The 23,958-nt window shown below is 46.0% G+C and overlaps 1 protein-coding gene across 10 annotated transcripts in view; it reads right to left on the reverse strand.

Moving 5' to 3' along the window:
* The window catches only part of DGKH (diacylglycerol kinase eta), an 88,614-nt gene that overhangs the window by 42,823 nt on the left and 21,833 nt on the right, over nt 1-23,958 (reverse strand). For 4 of the 10 annotated variants that reach the window (XR_006416469.1, XM_044448209.1, XM_044448208.1 and 1 more), the window contains exons 1-13: nt 17,485-17,790; nt 12,712-12,816; nt 12,312-12,444; nt 8,754-8,860; nt 7,801-7,926; nt 6,522-6,624; nt 5,376-5,538; nt 4,692-4,800; nt 4,290-4,429; nt 4,034-4,121; nt 3,721-3,806; nt 2,272-2,368; nt 518-797 (exon numbers count right to left, since the gene is read on the reverse strand). Coding sequence is in view for 8 of the 10 variants with exons in the window: in XM_044448209.1 (XP_044304144.1) it covers nt 518-797; nt 2,272-2,368; nt 3,721-3,806; nt 4,034-4,121; nt 4,290-4,429; nt 4,692-4,800; nt 5,376-5,538; nt 6,522-6,624; nt 7,801-7,926; nt 8,754-8,860; nt 12,312-12,444; nt 12,712-12,765 (1,486 nt within the window). In the remaining 2 variants the exon portion in view is untranslated. Of the gene's footprint in view, nt 1-517; nt 798-2,271; nt 2,369-3,720; nt 3,807-4,033; nt 4,122-4,289; nt 4,430-4,691; nt 4,801-5,375; nt 5,539-6,521; nt 6,625-7,800; nt 7,927-8,753; nt 8,861-12,311; nt 12,445-12,711; nt 12,817-17,484; nt 17,792-18,984; nt 19,096-23,958 lie in introns of those variants that run through there. The other 6 variants (XM_044448212.1, XM_044448211.1, XR_006416470.1 and 3 more) reach the window with 4 other exon arrangements.

Genomic DNA, 23,958 nt, shown 5'->3' on the forward strand with positions numbered 1-23,958 from the left:
TGGTACCAGCCGCCTAGACTTCATGCAAGCGACTGTAGAATCATTTTTAAGCCATGGGCTGAATTAGGTTTTCTGAAACAGCAGCACCCCAAATCCACCAAAACAGTTTCAACCTGGGTCATTAAAGGGATCTAACAGAAAGGGTATCTTTCCCTAGGAACTGTACGCCCCCTGGGAAAATGTCCTGAATCTTCACTCGCAGACACAACCGCCATCAGTAGAAACGCCTTAGCATTTGTCCTGTGCAACAGTCGGGCTCACTTTCTAGGCGAACCCTTGGTATGAGTCCGATTCAGGGCAGAGAGAAGTGAGTTGAGGTCCGGGGAGACAAGCCAAGCAATCCAACTCATTCTCACCCCAAACTGGATTCCTCACATACCCCTTGGAGAGAAAATGGCAGCCTCAGGGGAGACGAGGTCTCTGTTTTTAAATGTTAAATGGCTGAAGATTTGGACTGGGCCAGGCCTTCCTGCCCATGAGGAAAAATCCCAAGACAAGCTCCCTTGCAGATACATACCCTTTTCAGCTTGCTCAATTATTTGCCTCAGAGCTTTCTTCAAGCTGTTTGCTCGGAGCATCAGCTGCTCTCGGGGCTTGAAGATCTGGTGCGGAGCGGGTGCTGCATTGTTCTCCATCGGCAGTTCCTTGACGCCAGACAAAGACTCTTCGCTCGATGTTTCTTCGCCTTCTTCTTCTTCTACCATGGGAGGAGTGACCCTCGGCGACGGAGGGGAGACCTGTGCTTCAGCATGGAGGGCCTGAAGGAGCAGGTTGAGCTTCTCATTTAGCTCGGAGCACTGCAGTGCGACAGGTGACCCAAAAGGGAGAGAGGCACACAGAAGGCCCAAAATAATCTTTAGAAGCCCAAACGGCTGGTTTAAACCACAAAACACTTCTAAATTCTCACTGGCATTCGAATTGGTTTCACTTCTCCATTTAGTGGGAGCAGGATGAAGAAAATAGCTAACATCCTGCCAGTCCACACTAGCATCCTCTGCTGTTTGTGCCCTGCTATCGCTCTCGCCACTATTTTTATTAGAGCAGCGGTGGAAAATGGGTGTGGAGTTGACCTATTTATGTCACACTGAATCAACGGTGGTCACGACCACCATCAGGAAGTGGCCTGTCAAAGGACAGATCCAGACAGACCACACTGCGTTCCCACTAGTTGAACAAACAAAAAACCTATCGGGCATTGAAAAATGGCTTGATGCGGCTGCCTCTTGGCCCCTGAAGGCAGGGCAATACCAAGACAGGCTGTTTGGTTTGGCATCGCTGACTCCAAGGAGTCTAACCTCGAAGAAGGTTGTCCCCCTAAATGCAAGTCTTTGGCAGGCCGGGGCCTTGCGAAGGCGCCCCAGGAGCTGTCTGTGACCCAGCTTGGCTTGTCTGTATTTCCTCCTCTTTCTTCTCTGAAAAGTCTATGCTCGGAGGAATATGAGCACAACGAATAGCATTCTGTGAAGTGAGAGCCTAGAGAGAGAGGGAACAACATCTACCAAAATTCTCTTAATTGAGAGGGGACTTCTTTGATCCTTGGGCAAACGTCACAGGACGGTAGGATTGCTCAAAGGCACCCTTCCAAGGTCCAAGGAAGTGCCCCACCTAGCCGGGGGATGGAGAGCTCGCCTCACCTCCACCTGCGCCTCGCCAGTACAGAACGGCCTGTGCCAACTCAGAAAAACCACCGCAGGGACGGAGGAAAGAGGAGGGTCCGGTGGACAGGGAGGGGAGATTTATCCTGAGCCTCTCCCAGCCCCCCGCCTGCCGCCCCTCAAGGCCCATGAAGTGAAATCTGCAGGGCAGAAGGCCCGCAATGGGAAAATCCTGCCCAGATGCCTCCACGCTGCAGTCGCCGAGGCCACAATCCATGGGATCGCACTGAAAGCGATCTGTGGATTTAGGAAAGACTCTTTCCCAACAAAAAATGACTTTGCCTTTCCACCGGAGATTCCAGGCAGCTTACACAGAATTAAAAATAAATCTAAATCCGCAAATCCAAATTAAACTATTATACAGATTTAAGTCATCCCAAGCCCTGATGACTTCCGCCACCTATCAGTTCCTATAAATATTTGTGAATGCATGCAAGGGAGGACATGCTAATGTTGGAAATAATTTAATATCGATATGAATCATTGAATAGCAGAGTTGGAAGGGGTCAGAGGGCCATCGAGTCCAACCCTCTGCTCAGTACAGGACTCCCAGTCAAAGCATCCCTCCCAGATGGCCGTCCAGCAATTTTTAAAGGAATGGAAGCTTAATTCTTACTTTAATGGCCATTGTGTCGGCATCGGCGTTTTCCACTGGTCTTTCACTGGTCTTCCCTATTTTGGCAACAAAACCTTTGACGGTTTCACATAAGATCCTTTTTTCAAAAGAGAAAGAAAAGCCAAAGCAAAGAGAAAGGGAATTGATGATGTGGGAACATTAATTTTGTATGAGACATTAAGGTTCGTTTTCCCACTAAAATGAAAACTCATTAATACTTTTAACTGCAGTGCAATTTTTATCCCAGAGGCGAGCGGCCTGCAAGATTTCACCGGCCATGTGTGCTCGAGCCTTTTCAACCGCGGCTCCAACGCTTCTGCCCCGGAGGCGAGAGGGTGCGGTAGCAACACGGGGTCTGAGGGCTGTGAGGGAGGAAAGGGGTCATAAGCCCCCCAAAATGGCAGCCCGCCAATCTGTGCCAAGACTTCTGTCACAGCATGTCCTCCAAACATGGCGGAAGTTGCTCAATGACATTTATTCAGTTATTATATTTACCCCCCACGTTTTCTCCTACAGGGAACTCAAGGGGGCTTCCTATCCCACCTCCTCCCCACTTTATCCTCACAACAACCCTGTGAGGTAGGTTAGGCTGAGAGCCTGACTTCCTGGCTGAGTGTGGATAAAACCTGGATCCCTGAGACCGGGGATTTAGCGACACTAAGCCCCAAACAAACTGTAGCCAACATGCTGCTGCAGGGACCCAGTGCTATGAAAGGCACGCCGATGTGCCTTTTCTAAATAAAAGGTCACTTCAAAACCTTTAACATTTCAACTGGTTCATGAATCGCACTGCAAAATCTGACATGCCGTAATTTGACACATAAGGTATAAAACATCGCTTTGCCCTTATGACTTGCCTTAAACCAAGGGATTTGCCTTAAACCAAGGCAGTCGTGTAAACTCTACAAAAGCAACTTCATTTAGTGCACAATAGAACTATGAGAAATATTTTGCCATTAAGGAATATTTTAAGGCAGTTGGGCTCTGCAGTGCACAACTTTTAATTTTGGGGGCAATTACTAATAATTGACTTCAAACCATAATTAGGCAAATGCTAACTATGAGATAGATTAGCCACATTTAATGTAAGCTACCCAGAAATGTTATCTCTTGACTATATATGCACTTTAAGTAAACAGATACACTGCTGCAGTGAGCAAATATGAACTGCACTCCCAATTCACTGATACGCCACCCTGGACTCTGAAGAATGAACATACACAGGATACGGAGAGAGATCCAAGTCGCTCAGCATCAGACGTTAATATACTACATGCAGCAACTTTACAAACAGAAAGGATTCGAACAGCTGTGTTGAATCACTTGAATTAGTCCAGTGACGGACTTCAAATTCAGACAGAATTTTCCCCTGCTTGCATGTCTTCTACAGAAGATGCAACACAATCACGTCTGTACACAGTATTGTGAATTTCAGATCATTGTACTTACTTGGCAGATGATATGACAACAGAGTGCTGATCAGAATCTAGGATCTTGGCCAGGTGAGCAGCCACCGAATCTTCGTACGCAGACATCTGAAAGGGAAGCAAACATCCCTCATATTCTAACCTCCTGCTCTCAATGTGAAACCTTCTATGAAGATCTCAGCTGATAAAAGCCCCGGCATGACTTTTTAATGCAACCCTTAGATGGCAATCTTATGCACATTTACTCAGGAGTAAATTCATGGAACTCGACAGAAGGTACACGTTTGCACTGTTAAGACTGTTGCATATTGCTCAAGTTAGAGATCACCCTTCACCTGACATTCTTCAGATTCTTCTTCAGGTGTAACAGAAAGAATTGACGGCTTTGGTGGTAATCTCAATTCATACGACATTATGCTCCACCTGGGCAAGAAAAGACCAGCCGTGAGACGGACCAAACTCATGCAGCGGGATCAATGATGTTTTCCACCGCAGTAACAAGAAAACAATTGTGAAAGGCAGTTATCCCAAGATAATTTCATTCTTGTGAATGAGACAAATTAGGGATGCGTGCGTGGGGCATTTACCTACCTGTCTAACATTTTAGTGCTCGCCCGTTCTAACTTTTCCAAAATCTGGGGAAGCTGCGTGTCATCATCACATGACCCTCCCCAGCCGAGGACTCTGGCAAGGTCGTTCCCTGTACCAAGCGGGAGAACTCCCAGATGACACTAAAATGCAATTAAAAAGTATTCCGTTTAAGTTTTATGTATGTATGTATGTATGTGTTTCTGTTGTGAGCCGCCCCGAGGCTTTGTTGCGATGGGGGCAGCATAAAAATGTTTTAAATAAATAAATAAATAATAAGTTTAATCACAAAATAATACTGGCTTGTAATCATGGAAGAACTGTTTGCTTTTCTTTCAGTTTCAGGGATCTTTAAAAATTCTTGCTGGTTGCACCTTCTCCCTGTATGAAGAAATTAATACTTACTTGTTTGTGTAAGTTGAGCTTATCAATTTCAGAGAGCACCCAGCCAACGCTTCCATCTCCTCCGCACACTAAGATTCGAAAATTGTCGAATTTCTGAAATAAGCGTAAACTGAAAGGGAACACATTTTCAGTATGCAAATCCACAGGCAGGTACGCTCCAGCATCTTAAGAACATCCGTCCGGGATCCACACTAGACCGTGACATGAGCATCCCACTTCCGTGCCACGTGACGTTCACCCCAGGCTGCTCTCCTTGCATTATTTCTACCATGTTATCCTGACTGGTTTTCTCATGACTTCTTTGTGTTGCATATTTCCTTCTTTGGAAATATTCAACACTTCTTTGTGTTGCTGGCCCCACTCCCTTAACTCTGCCGGGGGAGAATTTCAGCAACAGCGCCCACCTGACCCTCTATCTCCTTGCCTTCTCTTCCCTCCAGAAGGGGAAAGAGGGACTGTCATTTTTCCCCTTAAAAATTAATCACGTCTTCACTCTTATAGCTCGTAGCTTTTAATTCACATATGAAGAATTCCAGAATCTGTAAGCCTTAGAATCTGCAGTTCTGAAATAGCCATGATAAAATGTGATAAAATCACCAGTGGTGCGAGAAGATGATTTAAGTATGCCAATTATGCAACAACCTCCTCCGAGACTTTGAAAAACGATGCTAGATATTAAATTACCCTAAATGAGGGCCTCCATTCATTAAATCGAACACCTGAGCGGGATTTAGCGACTGCTTAAACCGGCGAAGAAACTTTACTCCCTGATTGTCGCCACTCTTCGAATTCACGAAAACCAAGAGAGGACTGGCGCAGGTCGGTGGGCAGGTTGCTTTCCAGAATCCTGAAAATACAGTGTTTAAAACACCAGATCACATGTGTCAGCACGGGAGAGCCATGTTCTCCCTACCATCTCCCAGACAGAATAGCCCATCTAAGAAGCCAGTTGGCCTAGACCGTGGAGGGAGGTCCAGTGGTGCCTTCCCCAGTTATCAACAACATGGCGGCTGGGATTTGTTGAGGTGACCATCTGCGCAAGTCCTGTTGGACTTCACCTTCCGTGAGCAACACCTCAGCCAACCCCTGTCAGCAAGTCATCAACGCCGTAGGGCACCCAACCGTCTCTTCCGTCCCACTTGTCTTCCCTCCCAGCATCTGTTTGCATCGAGTACCTTAGCGGCTGGCTTGCAAGAGGACTGGGCCGCTTTTCTTGTGGAACAAGGACAGTGGCAGCAGCTTCCCTCGAGCAGAAGGGATATTTTACAGCACAGCTTCTTGGATATGCAACGCTCACGCCAGTGAGGTTCAACTGGAACCAACACGGTCGTATTTCCAGCAGCAGGTCAAACAGATGATGGCCTTTCTATGAACCAGTTATTTTAATTATGCTACACGCTAATGGTTTAGTTGATTTATTTATTATTTAGTTGCCTTATTATGTTTTGGTATTCCTAAGGGAAATTGCTGTTAGTTCTATGCTTCACTGACTGTTATAAATCATCATGGGTCTTTTTCAAGAGAAAGAGAACTAAGAAATTCCTTATTTTTTATTGCCACCACCATTAGCTTCATCTTCATAGTACTATCATTAGAATTTAAACATTAGCATTTAAATTTTTTTATAACTTATAGCTTTTGGAATGATGCATTTTTGCAACATTTCCTGTATTGAGAAGCCATTTTGCAATACCGCATTATCACACTGCAGCGGCCTTTGAGTAACACTGCAATGCAAGGTTCTTGCGCCCGGCTTCATTTGCTTTCCACCTTCCCCAGCAAACTGCGGTCCCACATCGCAGAGAAGCACATGCCCCAAAGCCTACGTACCATCAGAATCAATGCTGTTCAGCGCCGTGGGTGGAATTATGGATACTTTACATTGGCCAAGCGGACACTTGCGCGAATACAAATCTCTGCAGGCCGTGTGCACCTAAAAACAATTAGCAGCGCGTGAGCCACGGACTGGTCACAACTTCCCCAGTACCCAACACTGTATGGCAAAAAGCACACGTGTGGATTTTTTTCTCAAGGAAATATGCAGGGCACCCTTTGCCATTTGAGAAACTTCATCGGTGGACGTCTACTGGAGCATTTCCTTGCCCTGTCTTAGGCACTACATCCTATTCAGCAAAAGCTTTCTTTTGTGTCCAAAAGCTTTGGATTCTGCAAGGTCACAGGGACTGTTCGATCCAACTGACTTTGGGTAGTGCAATGCAGCTCATGCTTCTTTTAAACATATGCTTTAGTAATGTCCAATAGTTGGTTCGTTTTGGTAGGAAACTATTACACAGATGAAATTTGTACTGGAATAGTCCTTAATATTTGCTTATTTATTTTATTTATTCATTTACAGTTTTCTATACCATCTTACATTTTCAAAAACTGTCAAGACTTATGCGCATGTTCTTTTAAATTATTTGCCTGCTTCATGGAAATTAACAAATGGGCAGTGTGAATAGATTCTCTGTAACTTTTTGACATAGAAAACACTGATGATATGATGTGGGAAAATAAGAAAAGTTGCAAGGAAACTAAAGTGCAGGAGAAGAAGGAGAATGCTGGAAAATATGAGCCAGGAAAGCAATAGCAAACGAGGAGCCAAGTCCCAAGTCGCCCGGAACGGCTGTCAGAAGGGAAACGAGGAAGGAGGTGGGAACTTCACAGACATACCAAGGGACGGGCGGGGAGAGATTCTCACCAAAATGATTCTAGCCTGGAAACCTTCCACGCAACAGGTTCTCTCCAGAAGCAAATCCCGTATGTGTGATGCACAGAGACCATGGAGAACCAAGAGCTGCAAGTCTTACTTGGTTCACTTGAAGATCAAAAATAATAGCTGAATATTTGTGAGGAGGAATTTTAATCTGCAATGTCTGTGAGTGAAAGGAAGGCTATCTTTTGTGTTGCTGGGAATGCACTATTGCAATAAGAAATGCTAACAAGCGCGTGTGTGTTTCAACGACATCACTCCATTGTTTATCCAATTGACCAAGCCACCTGTAGTCAGCTGACAGCCTTAGCCACTCCCAAAGCCCTCCTCACCAAGCAAGAGGTGGATCAAGTGGAGTATTTTGGAAGCAGACAGACTCTAACCAGCGGGACATACCATAGTTTTACACCAAAGGCACTTCCAATCCTGCAGGCGCAAAACGCTACCGCACGTCTTGTCGCAAACTGCACATCTGGCGCTGACCGGCAGGTTCCCCTCCAGCCACTGGTGAGGCATCGCGACCTGGAGGGGCCGGGGAGGCCGGGGGAGGAAACGGCCGCGTCACTTCCCTTCAGGTCTCCCCCACTCTCAGCAGTCCTTCCCGCCACTTAGTTTAGACTGGTTCCGTTTTGGTGCAAGGACATCCCTCCCACGGCTCCTGGAGTCTCGCCATGGTCAATACATGCTCCAGCCATGCCCGCCATGGCCGTCGGCACCCGCCGCACGCAGAGAGGCGGCAATTTGCTCACTCGGAGAAAATGAACTCCAGTCGAGCAAGCTGCTGCCTCGTGGCGCCCGCCCGCCCCCGCCTCAGTGTGCACGCCCACACACACCACCCCCACCCCCGTGCTGGCCCACGCACACCGCCGGCACCCCCTCGCCGGCCCGTGCCCAGCACCAGCCCCTTTCGACTGGCCCCCTGCTTTAAAAGTCCGGGGACCCCTGCTCTGCACAAACACCTGGATGCCGGCCACGAGGGTGACGACGCTTCTGTTTCTGGACCACAAAACGAGGCTGCCTATCTGTTGTGAAATCACCCACTTGCTGCAGGAGGAGGAGAACTGGTTGCACAGAGAAAAGCAGCCCGTGCACAGAAGAATCCGTTCTCTCCCCTGTGGCCTCCTTGAAAAAGATCCAAGGACTCGCCCGGGACATGGTCACGGGCCTCAGCCCAGGAGTTCAGAACGTCCTGAAGCAAAGGAGGTGGTGGGGAGCACCTGAAGGCAGATAAGGGTCCATAACAAAATACAATAAATCCTAGCCTGCCAAACTCTTACTGTGTGCATTTCTTTTCTTTATATAAAGGAAGCACACGGTGGTGTTGCCTGCAGCGTGACATAAATACTTACACCATCTTCATCCTCAATAATATCCTTTCCGATCGACGTCAGCGTGGTCCATTTGCAATTGTTTATGGCCCTAACGGCGCATCTTTTGTGAGCCTTAAACTTGCACACTAGAAGAAAAGAGACACGTGCTCATGAGGGAGTCCTCGCATGCCATTCTGGCAGAAGTTCAACCACACACTCAGACATCCATCATGGCAGTTTCACATTGCTTTCCAGCCCAGAGCAGTGGCCACTTGTTCCATCCTTCCTTGGTCCCACAGTGGAAAGGTGCCTCAGGCTGCAGACAGAACTTTTGGGGCATAGCAAAGAAAAACACGCCAACAGAAACTATTACTGGGTGGTCCTTTTGCCACTGCAAAAGTCCACAGGAGGGACATCTTCAACACTTCAAAACCTTTGGGGCGTGGGGGAACACAGAAACAGCCAGGGTGGTCCCCAAACCCCAATGCAGCCTCCTAAAGGCATTACACCAGCCCCCCCCCCCGAATAGCCGCGACTTAATCACTGTGACAAAAGATTTGTACGATCCGAAGAGAAACCAGAGTATAGAGAAACCAGCACTACAGAGCACGTCCTGCCGAGGTGCACGTTCCACAGGGATATTCGCGCTGCACTCATTTCCCCACTGATGAGTCGCTTCCCGGGCCGTACAGAACAACAATATCTCTATATACCGCTGTCTGACACTAACCCCATGATTACATACGGTGTCGCTAAATTCTTTGCGGCCGTGATGGGTGTCCAAAGACAGATCCTGAGGGAGTGTGGCCCCACCAAGCTGGACAAGGACAAGGTCTGGGAATGTCACTGGTTTAAGATGACTGATATTTTCTCGAGGTATTTATGAATCCGAATGGGGTTTTAAGACAGACAACCTTTTATGTATCTTCTTCTTTTTTAAATCTATGTATTTATTGGATGGAGCTGGTCTTTGACCCCAATACAGTTTTTAGCTATCTATCGGTCTATCCATCCATCCTTCACTATGACAAAGCATTTCAAGTAACACGGAGTGACAGCTTTATGTGGAAAGCCATTTCAGTCCTACTGTTTAGGCAGAATCTAGTTCTGCTGCAGTCAATTCCCAAAATGGGTAGAGCGACTCATTGGCTACTTAATGTTTTCAGCTGTCATAATATATCACAACTTTTATTCCCATTTGTAGAGACTAAACCAGGCCACTTCCATTCCCAGAAAAGCCCGGAAGCTGACTGGCAACGCTTTCCAAAAGCCACGGCTCAAGAGATCTGAACTATCACAGAGTTCATGCACTTGCAGATGAACCGTAATTTATTAGAACCAAGGCTTATTGCCTGCGAGCTTCCTACTGCCGCCTGCGCCATCCCGAAGCTTCGTTGGTGTCCTTCCGAGAACAGCTGCCCTGCCCAAATGCCTTTGCTGCATCCAAAAACAGCAAGAGCAAATCTGACAAAATCCAGGTCCTGAGACTTGTAGTTTAACTTGTCCGAAAGTGTAACTGGCATCTTGTGGGATTACACAAAACCGTCATTTTGTTTCCAAGAATACAAATATGAGTGGCAGACTTAAAAATCCTGGAAACAGTTTTCAGATACTGAAATCCACCGTGTCCAAAATGTCATCCCTCCACTACAGGTATTTTTAAAATATTTTTCAGTACAGGTATTTTTTCCATTGGACAGTAATCAAAAAGAGTTCCCCAGATCAGCCAAACTAGGTATATTTTCCACGTCAGAATAAGAGGTATATTTTCTGGTCAGAAGAGGGGACCAGAGTGAAAGGTTTCCAAAATGAGGGTGACTTTTGGAGCAGGGATGCTCTTCTGGAGATGAACAGCTGCTCCGTTCCATTCTGTCAAGGAAACAGAAGTGATTCTGCATCGGCACAGAGAGCTTCCGGCCTAGAAACTATTTCAGAATAAAGTGAATCACAAGCTGGTGCGGAGTGGGCAGAAGTGAGAGAGTCTCTCACCATTTATGCCACATGCCGTTCATCCACTGGGAACTCATATTCATGTGCAACAACACCGAGCATCGGTTCTTCTAACTGGGAGCTGCAGGACAAATGGCAGAACTGAGCTAGCGCCCGACACTCGCCTAGGAGCTTAATCGGAAGGCTGACTGGATTAGGAGTAGGTAAGCCCTTTGGCAGGCTTTCTGCTAGCAAAAGAGGGTGTGCGTCCAAGGCAAACATCACCACTGGATTCACATCCACTTTTCTGAGGCGGTGCCCCAGGTTAGGGAGGAAGGTCCCATGACGCCAAAAGAAGGTACTCTGTGCAGAAAAACAGCTTTGGCACAGCATCAGCAGAGGTGCTCTCCAGAAGAAGACGTTCACTTTTCCAATATGGGTAATTGCAGTCCACAGTGCACTGCAGTGCCTTGCCACCGCACTCTGAGCCTTTCCATATTGTGTTGTGTGCAAACTGGAACTGAGTGGATTTAATTGGCATTCTTACCACTTGATGCACACAAAATGCACAACGTGGTGAGGTGCGAAACATTTTTACTGCGGCACAAAGGTTAGTCAGGCAAGTACCAAGGTAAGTATTCGCTTATTTGCAAATGCTTTGCTAAGGCACCTGGAGAAGGCAGTCTCACCTGGAGCTGCCTTGAAGGAAGACATCTGGACTCCTGTGAAGCACATGGACTCCTGGTTCTGGGGGTTTTGCATTAAAAATGGCTACCTTCTTCTGTAATCTCCCTGCATCCCAGTCATGGATGATCCGAACATTTCAAACTAAGCAGGTTTGTAACTTCATGGTTTCTCTAACTTTACTCTTGGGAATAAAGAATTAGCCGCTGGCTAAGCAGAGTAAAATCCACAGGGACTCCTTTACCTTTACCCTTACCTTTACCTTATTCTTGGGAAAGTAAGACGGTTAGAAAACATTGGTATAATATTCTTGTTGTATACTTGTAGCAAAACTTTTGAACTACCATGGAAAATAGTTTTTCTAGTATAAAAATGGGTGCTAGTTACTTCTGCATTTCATTTTTAATTTCAGCTCTTCATGTGCAAAGCAGAAGAGGAATTATTGCTTTTCCCTCTTCTCCTCCTATGAACATCAGTAAATCAGATCAAAAGCTTCCATTTCTGAATGAACTCTGCTTCTTTATGATATCTGAGCATGGGTTGATTCCAAGTCAAGTTTCCCAGCTTGATACAATCCAGCACCCTACAAAGAAAACATGTGGAACAGACCACGGGGTTGTACCAAGTTCAGCAACCCCCATGAATGGGTGGTTAAAATACTGAATCAGTTTGGTAGAAAATACATGTACCTCACAGTACCTCATATTACTATCTTCCAAGAAGCTACAGAAAGCCAGATTATAAAAGCAAATCTACGCTGCCTTTTAATTCTGTGACAAGAGGATGGAAAAAACCCCACATGCTTCCACTGGGCAGCAAGACCAAAAAGGTTTTCCTGAAAGTCCTAAACCTTTACAGGCAGAAAATTTATCTTCACTTTTGCGGTGTGGCTAAATCCTGATCAGCTCTAAATGAGACATCCCCGGATATGCCGTACCAGCCCATAACTAGCGATAATGCAAGCTGTGAAAAGTGAGTCATTACCTTCACAGGAGAGGCCGTGGGAAGTAACTCCAGAGAGACTTTCCCTGCAGACGTTGCAGAAGGTGGGTCGGGCGTGGGAGCAAGCGTACCAGTTATGCATCCCTGAGAAATGCTCCACATTAAACTGTGCAGTCTAATAAAGGAGAAGTTAAGACAAAATGGCACATACAAGACATCACTTCCAAAGTCACACCTGAAAGGCTCATCCTGCAAAGCAACCAGCCCCTTGAAATAAAAGCAGCACGAACAATAGACCCATCCCTTTATCCCCCCCCCCCTTCTGACTGCGTGAGTTTTCTATGATCCCGCCCTCCCTCTGCTCCACAGTAACTGCATCTTGAAAAACGGGCAGCATTTATAGAAAGGAGGGCAAGGCCCGCTGGGGTAGCGTCAACCATACCTCGTAATGTTCCCGGGACTGAACAGATTTCAGTGAGCTGATCCAATCCTCCATCTCTTTTCTGTTCTCTGCACACAATATTAACCTCCTGAATGGTGTGATTACCTGAAACAGATCTCTTGATAAACCACTCAGAATTGCCAAGGGGAAGCACAACAATGCCGTTGCTTTTAGTCCGCTAACGTGGTAATGCACGTGTTCTATGAAAGCTTATCATGAGGACAAGTTACCAATTGCAGTACTCATAAATGTTGGCCTGTGCAATTCACTGAGACCTCGCACCAGTTTTGCAACAGGAATTGATAAAGAGGAGCTATAAAAAGGCAGGCACAATTTTTATTGATAAATTCTGTTTGTGCGTGAGGCATTGGCCATTTCAAGTTGGCCTAGTGAAGATTCTGGGGCAGGAAAGAAACATTTCAGAATTGGGGAAAGGATATTGAGGGAGCAATCCTTGAGCCTTTGACACCAAGCCAACTGAGTAAAAATGTCCAGTGTTTCTGTTGTCTAAAAGTGAAGCCAGAATCTCTTTGAAAATGGAGGGAAAGAGGAGAACGTTCAGTTTGGATTCAGCTCTTCACAGGGACAAATGCATCGCTCACATCTCAAGAGAAATGTTACTTTGATTTATTGTAACTAATTAAGCTCTAGTGAAAGGACTGGGCTTCCAAATTCTCCTCTAAGTCTTCCAGAGCGGAAACAAGACCTGCTCACAACAGTGTGTCTGTGTGTGTGTGAGAGAGAGATTTATAAAGAGAGATGCTCGTCATTTACTTCTAGAAACAAATTTATGATCATTTCTTTTGAGAACACCAAGCCCAGGTTGAAAAGATATTTATTCCATTTCTCATGCTGACATTCACCAGGGCACTGCATGTATGCACTTTTACAATCATGTATTAGTTACCAGGAGAAGTAACTGCCTAGTAATTTAAAAACAAAACAGGGAGCAACACAAAAGAGAAATTAAGCAGAAGAAACCAAACAGCAATTCAGACTGGCTGAGGAAGGCTCATATTCCTACCCTCCACTTTAAAAAGCTTTTGATTTCTGAGCTGTAGGATATAAATAGTTTAAAGCAGAAAACATTCAAAGGAGCTGTTTTTCCTTGCTTGAACTATTATCGATTAGATTTCTCCATCTCCACATAGCCTCACTGTTTGAAAGGCTTACACTTACGCCTAAGTGCTTTGGAATTCTTATTCCTCATAAATTGGGAAGAGCTCTCTCTCACACATTTAGTTGAACAAGTTATTTACCAGGAGGGCTGTGCTATGTCTTTGTTCTATACCATCCTCAGCTAAACTGGACTTTAATGTATCTAGCAAGTTCAGTGACTGTGGTGCAGCTCATGAATAGCATATAAATAACAGCAGCATATAAATAGTTTAAAGCAGAAAACGTTCAAAGGTGCCGTTGAAGTAAATAGGAAGTATTTTTTTTCCTCCCAAGCATTTTACATTTAAGCTGCCTACAAAGCTGAAGGAACTCTCTCAATTGTCTATTTCCTGCCCTGTGTACACCTTTTAACACCTGACCATCCCTTTTCCTAAATATAACTGAGGATATAGAGAAGTGCATCTCTCTTTACACAGGAATGGAAACTTCTGATCACCAACTTTTCAAAAGACTTAATTGTAAACATAGTATTATTTGCATTACGTTTGAGAAACTATCCAGATTATCACCCATATGCTTTCCATAGTACTTTCATTTTTAATTACACAGTCTAGAAAGTTATCTCTTGGTCTACTTGCAACCAGGGTGTTTTGCCCAGGAAACTGAATGAGAAATGCTTCAAAACGGAACAGAGAGACTGATTCTGGAAGTATACAAGGTGGGGGCCAGCTTTCCACTGTACCGATTTCAAGCAAGCATGCTTATGCTGACACACAAAGCCCCACACGGCTTAGGATCCTCGTACCTGATAGAGCACCTGCTCCCTTATATCTTCCTGGATATTAAGACTGGGTGCCCTTTGATGCAACTATGTTAGCCTGGAGTTTGCTACGCAGCAAACCCAGGCAGTATGTATGTATGTATGTATGTATGTATGTATGTATGTATTTATTTAAAAATGTCTATGCCGCCCCATTCGCCGAAGCCTCAGGGTGGCTTACAAAACATCAGTTAAAATATAAAACACTAAAAATATAAAACACATTAACATTACAAAATAAGTCGCCCTGGCCAAGTATGTTATCAGTACAGCTCCTCCTCCTGTGACATCTTCTCTCCATCCCATGATGGTTCCTGTTCATTCTTACGAGCTTCCAGTGACAATTAAAGGCCTATCTGTTCATTTTGGCTTCTGATTTGTTTTTTCACTGCATCATGAAAGCTGTTATTTGCATTTGCCTGTTTAATTGATGTCGTGGCTTTGGACTATGTTATATGATCATTGCTTTTGACTGGGGGTATTCCACTTCAGAATTATTTTGTAATGGCAAGTATGAAGGCAATTTAAGAAATAAGGTACATACAGAACAATTTGGTAGCAAAGTGAAGTTCTTTTATAATACTGCCGTGATGGAAGTGCCTATTTCTCTGCTAGATTGGTTCAAATTCTTCACTTATAGCGAGGAAAAATGATAGCTGCTCCTTTCGCATGAACCAAGAGAAGAGCAACCTCAGAGTTGTAGCTGGAACATTTATTCAGGCCCAGTACGTTTCGTGTCAGAAAGTGCTTTAAGGCAACAAAACTCGTGTCTTGAAAGGACAGTGAAGGCCATTTTGCATGTTATCTGATAAAGCTAAGAACAGAGTGCTTGTTCTTTTCATATGACAGGTGAAAGTGGCCAAGGTAAATTTATGCTGAACTAGGAAAACTCAATAAGTCAGCTCTGGACAGCATCAGATTTCAGTGATAACGGAGCGGGTGTGAAGAGGGAGGGACAAAGAAAGAGACAATTTCAGACTTTTGGATACCTGAACCACGCTTATTCTTCCTGAATTGAAAATGTAAGCACACATTAAGCTTGCAACGGGGAAGGCTGGCTTCTAGAGGAAGGACTGTTTGAAGGAGTGCACCTGCCGAGCCGTGTTGCTTGCAACGACGAAGGAGGCAAGCCTGGGGCAGCGGTTCCTGTGCATTTCCCAAAATCGGGCTCCTCTGCATCCTTTCCTCAGGAATGAACGAGTGGCTGATCTCATCAGTTTCATCACCCGCTGCCAGTGGGACGGGAAGGACAAGAAACCCGTTTTTCCTATCAAGGGGTAATTTCTCATGGGACACTAGCGGTTCTCTTTCACAGTCAGAAAGGGCTGTTCCAATCCCACAGGTGGGCCAGAAGTGTGTTTTCAGGATAAAGCATCCCATGTCAACGAGTCCCACCTGGTGATCCCACTTTTGGCCTGATTCTGGCTTATTTCCAAAGATCTTCCTGGAATGAGAAGTTTGCTACTTTGGTTTTTCTGTGAGGGCCTTGCAAACCAAGACGGAAGGAAAAGCAAGTGACATTGGCGTCTCTTGCCGTAAGGAGAGGTGTCCTTCAATATCAAGCTGTAAATTGATAAACGAATAAATAAGTTCAGCCTGACCGTGCCTAGCAAACGAAGCGCACTCTCTAGGTCGTTAGCACAATGCAGCATCTTTCACTGAAAGGGAACCTCTGATCTGGCAGGCAGTGGCACATGACACAGAAAGTCGGTAGTGTAGTTCATAGACACCAAACTGTCAGCCGGAACTGTAAGCGACTTACACAGTAGGGTGTGGTTGAGCAAGTCACTGTTTCCAATTGTGTCAACTAAATCCAACCCTCACTTTCTTGGAATATTGCTGAAACTCTCCTCTTTGGTGCCCCCACGGCCACTGTCCGCATTATTTGCAGTCTGCCATTGCCTCTTCTCCTCGAGTTAATTCTACTGCCTTTAGGAACCTCAGCACACCAACACCTGGTGGGGGGTCCTAAGAAGAGGCGTCACGCCTCTTTCCACGCAGCTTGTCCTGAGCAAATCCCAGGAGGCCATTCGGAAAGTCCTGCCACTGCTTCCTGGGACGCCATGCCGTCTCTTCCAGGGCGCTCCCGTTTTTTCAGTGGTGGCCAATTCTTGAGGCCTTGGGCCCAACAGAAGTATTTTGGTTACCGGTGCTCCGTATTGTTTGCCCTCCTGCCTCAAACCACTCTTCTAATTCTTCACCACCACATTTTCTCCTCTTTCAGGAAACTTCTGCTTTTATCATAGACTTTCCCACTGGATAGCAATTGTTGCATCAGGTCATCACTAAGAGTTCAGATTTATACCTGTGGTGCTTCGGATGCCGATCCCTTTCCATTCCCTACCCCTTTTGTGCCTTAAGGAATGCGCGAGAACCTACAAGCTAAGGCAAGTGAAAATGGGAGGTGTCAAGGGCTGCCTGCATCCAGTAAACGTACGGAGAGCAAGTCCGTTTTCTGACTTGCTGTACCATCTTAAATCGTGCATTACACATAATATAGACAATCTAGACATAAAACATACACACGCAAATATAGGCAAACCACATATTATAGGCAATCTAGACTAGACAAATCTGCAAAATTTTTATACTTTGTCCCACTTTCAGGCAGGATGGACTCCCACATATTTTTTGTTCAAGAATGTGGGTATTTTTGAAGAACTAAAATCCTCCAACTAAACATGTCTCCATGCGTTAAACAGTAAATGCTTAAATAGCCACACACTTTAAAAAAAAACCCAAAAAACAGTGGATGAAATTCTACCAGAGTCAGTTTGAAATTACAGCCAAGTCAAAAGGAAAAAAAGTTTGCTGAATTGCTTAGTCAAGTATACCGTGAAGCTGTTGTTGACGTTTTTCGTGCTCGATTCAGCAACACTGGCATCCGACAGGTCGACTTCATCAAATATTAAGGACTGGGGGAAGAACAGACACACATGTCATTTCTAAGTGCCCCGTTGCTCCATCCCCCTATCATTTCAGGCTTCTTAAAAAAGCAAACCCACAAACGCCACATAAAATCAAGGTTCCTACACTTCAATAAAAGGTAAAGGTAAAGGTTTCCCCTTGACATTACGTCCAGTCATGCCTGACTCTCGGGGGTGGTGCTCGTCTCCGTTTCCTGGCTGAGGGAGCCAGCATTTGTCTGCAGACAGTCTCTGTGGTCACATGGCCGGCAGGACTAAACACCAAAGTGCACGGAACACTGTTACCTTTTCATCTACCTGCATTTGCAGGTTTTCAAACTGCAAGGTTGGCAGGAGCTGGGATGGAGCAACGGGAACTCACCCCGTTGTGTAGATTCAAACCGGTGACCTTTCAATCAACCAGCGCAGCAGCACAGCAGTTTAAACCACTGTGCCACCTGCAGTCCCAACACTTAAATACGTAGCAATTAAATTAATTTGGTAGCTCAAAAATGCAGCTGCGATGGGAAGGTTCTTGCTTAAAAAGGCCAGGATGTTTAATTTCATGCATGCAGAAAGAAATGCATCAGTACAATTGATATGTGGATTATTCCATTCCTGTAGATTATTAGGAAATTATTTGTGTACATAAATATAGCATCATTGTGCAGATATGGCCATATCTGACTTCATTTACTTCCTCCTAGAGCAAGAGGTATTAGCAGAAGCAAAGGGTGCTTGCCAGTTTTCATTTTCCTATGCAACTTGTGACCACCAGATATCTTAGCAAAGCTACCATAAATATAAAACTACCACAGGCTAGCCAAGCTGGGGCTGATGGCAAGCTGGGGCTGAGGTTTTGTCAGCCAAACTTCTGGAGGTCCACAAGCAGCCCACCCATTCCTGCTCTAGACTTCTGATACTTTTCAGGCAGATGCTGAAGGACAGCACATGTGCCCTGAACTTTACAGGCCTCAGAGTTTGAGGCATGCTGGTATCTCACAAACAGGGAAATCCAGTGAGTCGTCAGAAGAGGCCAATACTCCAGTCCTTCTGCCGAGTCCTTCCTGCCCTGGACTTTCTTTCTCAATCACCCTTCATTAAATGAATAGATAAATTCAGGTCATTTCAGCATCCTTCTGGATAATGTCCAGCAGGGAATCCTAACTCTCTTTTCATAAAACACTGAAGATGTTGATACCAAAATGAGAAGACAGCCCTTGTCTTCATTTCTCTTAGGTATCATACAAGAAAACTATATTAAAATGCAAATGATTTTATGAAGATAATAATAAATGAACTTTTGTTGTTTTAATTTAATTCAGTTTAAAAACTGAATTTTAGAACAGTAATATTCATAGCAAAAATGATCCTCAAAGTCAGTTGGTTTAGCCAGAAGTCATATTAATTACAAACAGAATAAATTACCTTCGAATCCTTGGCATAGTAAAGAGTACGGCCCCGAAGTTTAAAGTAACGCTTTTTCCACCTCTGGAAAGAGCTGGTTTGCTTCAGAAGTAATCCTTCCTTTATACTGGTCTTAAGGAAATAAGAAAAATAGATTAAGCTACGAAATTCTACATATGCCAAAAATGTCTCATGCACTGTATAATTATTTTCTTTCTAGGGAAATGAGAGTCAGATTCTGTTCTCCGAAGATAAAATGATGAAGTGTGAGACTCAAAGAATGTGTTTAATTATGGCTCCGCAGCCATCCAGTATCGTTCCGGAGAGAAAACGCGATGCCCGTGCCTTTCCCACACTCCCCAAACCAGCGCTTTATAGCAACGGCCTTCTCTAAATCAAACATGGATCTGAGCTCCATACCATGTGGGGCTCAGCACCATGTGGGGGCTGGAGAGAAATCTGAGGAAGACGGGGAAGAAACATGTTGTCTTCCTCCTCTTGCACACCAGACAAACACTGCCACTGACTCCTGCAAGGGCATGGCTGAACTGGTACTGGCACTTTGTTTTGGGCTGCACTGGCATAGCCTGGTGATTGGGCCTGGTGCTGTTGGAAGAACCAGGCGCTACGGTGCAAAGAGGCCAGGCACTCTCAGCTAGGTCGGTCTCCCGGCAGGGTTATCCGAGGCAGACTGGTGCAAGGTGAGATGAAGATGCACCAGGAGGAAGAGTCACACAGCACAGAATGGTTCCTTCTAGCAGTGACGGGGCAGAGAAGCTCCTGAAAGACAACTACTGAAGGTGACACCAGCCCTGGATCGTTCATGGACAACCGCAGTGACCCTCAGCCGAACTCTGGTTAGGTCTGTGCAGAAGAAGGCAATGGCCAACCACTTCTGAACATTCTTACCTTGAAAACCCAATGAAGAAAGAATCCAGCACGAGGCAAGGGACAGTACCAGAAGATGGGGTCACCCCCAGGTTAGAAGGCAGTTGAGAGGTCCTGAGGACCTCAAAGGACAAGTACCAACAGTGCTCTCACTAATGATGCTACTGGATCAAACCGAAAGGACATCCAGTGGCTGATATGGATGGAAAGTCCATCCTGCTCAGAGCCTCCAATCCGTACATGGAATCTGAGATGGGTGAATGAAGGCAAGCAAGGTACCGTAAAGCAAGAAATCAAAACAGTTAAGCATCGAAGAAATTTGTGCGAGCGCACTAAGTTAGCCTGCAATGAAGAAGAAATTGAAAACGTTTGGAAGACAATGCAAAACAAGACAGGCTGATCTTCACTGCAGGAAACAACAAAGCAAGTGGGAAGGGAAACAAAGCAGGGCCAAATGCCGCTGCTCAATTTGGCCCGAAGCCAGCAATGAAGCTTGAGAACATGGAGCCCTGTGAAGCCAACCCTTGTGTGCATTGCACAGGGATTCCTCACCCAGCAGGCAGGTGAATGTACACATGCACATCGCCAGATGCTTGACGCAAAAGTCAAATGAACTGTGCAACTGGAAGCATCTTGCTGCAAAAGCCAAGACCAGGCGCAGGTGGTAACAGTAACCACAAAAATTAGTATCAGAACGTTAGAAAGATCAGTAAGACTAGTACAGTGCCAAAACGCAACACAACTAATTTTGCTGAGGGTGTTACAGGCTATATAGCAAACAGATGTAGATTACTGAACACAAAACTGATATAGTATTAGGGAAGCATGCCAAAAGACAATACCTGTATTCCAAAAAAAGAAAAAAAGAAAAGAAAAAGCCTAGATGAATGACAGAAGAAACACTCACAGTTGCGACAGGTGGGTGAGAAGCAGAAGGCTCAGAATCCTGAAAACAACTTTTCAGGAACTATCCAAGAGAGACAAAAACAACTCTTGCAATGGTCAGTGTGAATAAACAGAAAAGAACACCGAAAGAGGAAAAATGCAAAACCTCTCCCAGAAGAGCTGAGAAATCCAAGAGAAATCCAAGTGTTGCAGCAAAGAATGGTGCCCTGTATGAAGCGGGAAATGCCTCATGCCCAAGCTGAATGTTGAAAAGGGAGCAGCAGTGGGGATTATGTTGCAAACCTGCACTGGCTACTGGAGCACATCGCAGAATTTGGAGGAGCAGCCCACAGCAAAGGCTTGGCCTGTGGAGACCATGAGAAGCTCCGGGTGGCCCTAGAGGAGACAGGCGTCCCTCAGCGCCTGAATGACCTGCATGGTGGCCAGGAAGTTACTGTTAGGCTGGAATATGGAGAAGCAGGATGGGCTCCTTTGAGTAAAGAGGTCGGACAATGGTGCATTTTATCTCCCTAACTGGTCCACGTGCCACGAGGAAAGCACTCACACACGTGTTTGCATGAACCTGTCCTGAAAACGCTCTGTCTCGATGGGAAAAGAAAATGCATTTCAAAGGAGGGGCCTGACAGAGCAGCGGGAGCTCCGAGTCCAGACCCTTCTGGCCGTGCCTTGTCGGTTCCCACGCTCACACAACTCAGCGGTCGCACAAAGGTGGCCAATAACAGGAAGAGCAGCCAGCCTAATTGCACGGATGGTTGTGTGAAAAACAAAATCAAAAAGCCACTGACGGGACTAAGAGGGATTCCACTTGGCCCTTTGCAAGGGCCATCGAAACAGGGATTCTGGGAGCCGGCTGGGAGAACAGGGGGTGAAGGGCCAGCAATCCACAGGAAGGTGGAGTGGGCTTGCAAGCACGGCTGGGGCCCTCCAGACAGCGGCCGTTGCTCCAAGGGCCACGTGGGCACGTGGGTGGCTGGCCCAGGTGGATGCCTGGGCAGGCTTGGCAAGGGCCGCACGGTGCCTGCAGCCTTGGGTCCAGCCGCGTTCCCTCTCCATCCCCAGCCCTCGTGGCCCGTTGGCTTGGCTCGGCTCGGCTCGGCACACCTGGGGCCTGATGCTTGGCAGAGGGCAGCAGTGCGAATGTTCCCAGCACGGAAACCGAGCCTCTGGAAGAACAGTCGCCCCATCCTGATGGATCAGCTGAGTGGGAAGCCTACGGTGGGGCAACAACCGGCCTTCCAGCCTGAAACTGATCCTCTCCACTCTTTGCTCAGGCTTACGCTCAGGCTGCGTCGCCGCAGAGCCAGGAAGCACTGAGCGAAGGGGGCCACAGTCCTGCGCAGCAGAGTCCAAGGCCCCAGGGGAGCCCCTGTAAGCACAAACAGCAGCACGCGTCCTTCTGCACCAAGCGGTTTCCTTCCCCCGCAGGCGCCCTCCGCTCCGTCCAAAATTCTAGCCAGCTGCCACAAGGTGGCAGTGCCACGGGATAGAAAGAGCCCCTGCGTTCATCTCAAGCTGCTCATCTATTTTACAGAACACGCAGCAAACGAACACAAACTCGGTTATTTATCTGCATGCGTCGCTGTAAACTGCTAAATACTTTTTTGCGCACAGCATCACAATAACTGAATTATGTCAGTCCCGGAACACCCTCGACTTTCCATATTTGTGTGCAATGCTGCAATTTCCATTTCTCTTTGCCCCCGTTTCAGTAAAATTTTGAATGAACAGATATGGATGACTTTTGTATCCCTATTTGATGAGAGTTAACTGCCACTAATGTAAGATTTATCCATATACCCCAACGATAATTAATACGCAGCTATTTCTCTAATTAATCAAAATTTAGTTCAATCCATAATGAAACCTTGTTTGCTACTTATGATTACAAATATGAATCGATTAATATCCACATGGAAACACCTCCCACACTTCAGTCCCACCTCTTTGAGCGTCTTGCAGGCATACAAACACCCACAGCTTGTGCTGTGTGGAACTGCAGGATTTGCTTCTATGCAGCATCTTCCATTCCCAGAGAAGCTGGATTACAAGCTCCGCATCAAGAAGTAAATATCCTGGTGTAGTTCTCTCTTACACCATTTAACTCCCTGTATCTTTTCCCCCACTGTCAAAATTTAAATTATAAACCCATTTAAATATGACCTGGCCCTGCAAAAGGCCCGGAGATTTGGAGATTAAGGCCAAGATTACACACACTGCTGTATTCCTGGTCACCAGGGATGGTGTTAAAGCTGGGCTGGGAAGGAAGGTGGCAGGAATGAAATTGCTGCATGCAGAAGATGGTTGAGGAGAAAGATGGATGATGCAGGAGAGCTTTGTGAAGATCCAGGACCAACAGAAAGACAAACAAGTAAATCCTAGATCATATCAAGCTAGATCTTTCTCTAGAAGCAAAAATGACGATTTTGGCATATCAGGAGAGGGCCAGACTCCCTGGAGAACATGATCGTGCCAGGGAGAGTCAAAGGCAGAAGGAGAACAGCCAAATAAGAGAAGGATCAAATCCATAAAGCTACAGCCCTGAATCGCCTGTCACTGAGCAGACTCACTGGGACGGGGTCAGCTTGTTGGCAGGCAACATCAACAAATGGGGCCGAATCATAATTTAAATTCCTGCTTCGTCAGCTCCGCATACAGTTGAACTTGAGAACAGACTTAATGTGATTCTCACTGCAGAAGACTTTTTTTTTTCCCCCAAAGCCACCATCGATTCTCCAAAGATTGCATTATCTTAGGAAGAATCACTGAAGGCCAGACTAGAAGATACACCAAATATTGTAACAGCATGTTCAGTTTTCGACAACAGCCAGGTGGGAAGGAGAACAGACCAGAGAAGGTAAAGCAGGAATGCAAAGAAACAGGGGTGGAGATTTTTGCTTTCTTCAGAGGAAGGGCAGTAGCCTCTTCTGGCTGAGATGGGCTACTGACCATCTGACTGGCCAGTGAGCAGGAGACGACAGCCAAGGAATGGACCCACTCAGAGGGCCTCCTCAATACCGGGCTCTCCCAAAGGAATGGCCACAAGAAATCCTCGGTTACGGGGCACTGCGGATCCGTCAGCTTGCATCAAATCTGTAGGTGGATGCAGTAATGGTGCGCAAGTGTCCCATGCACGGTTTCTAACTCTGCCAAAATCAAGTGCAACTAAGAATATGGCCAGGTTGCAGTCCGTGCAGCGCAGGG

The sequence above is a fragment of the Varanus komodoensis genome, unplaced genomic scaffold, assembly GCF_004798865.1.
Source record: "Varanus komodoensis strain SLA01 unplaced genomic scaffold, ASM479886v1 scaffold54, whole genome shotgun sequence".
Lineage (NCBI taxonomy): Eukaryota > Metazoa > Chordata > Lepidosauria > Squamata > Varanidae > Varanus > Varanus komodoensis.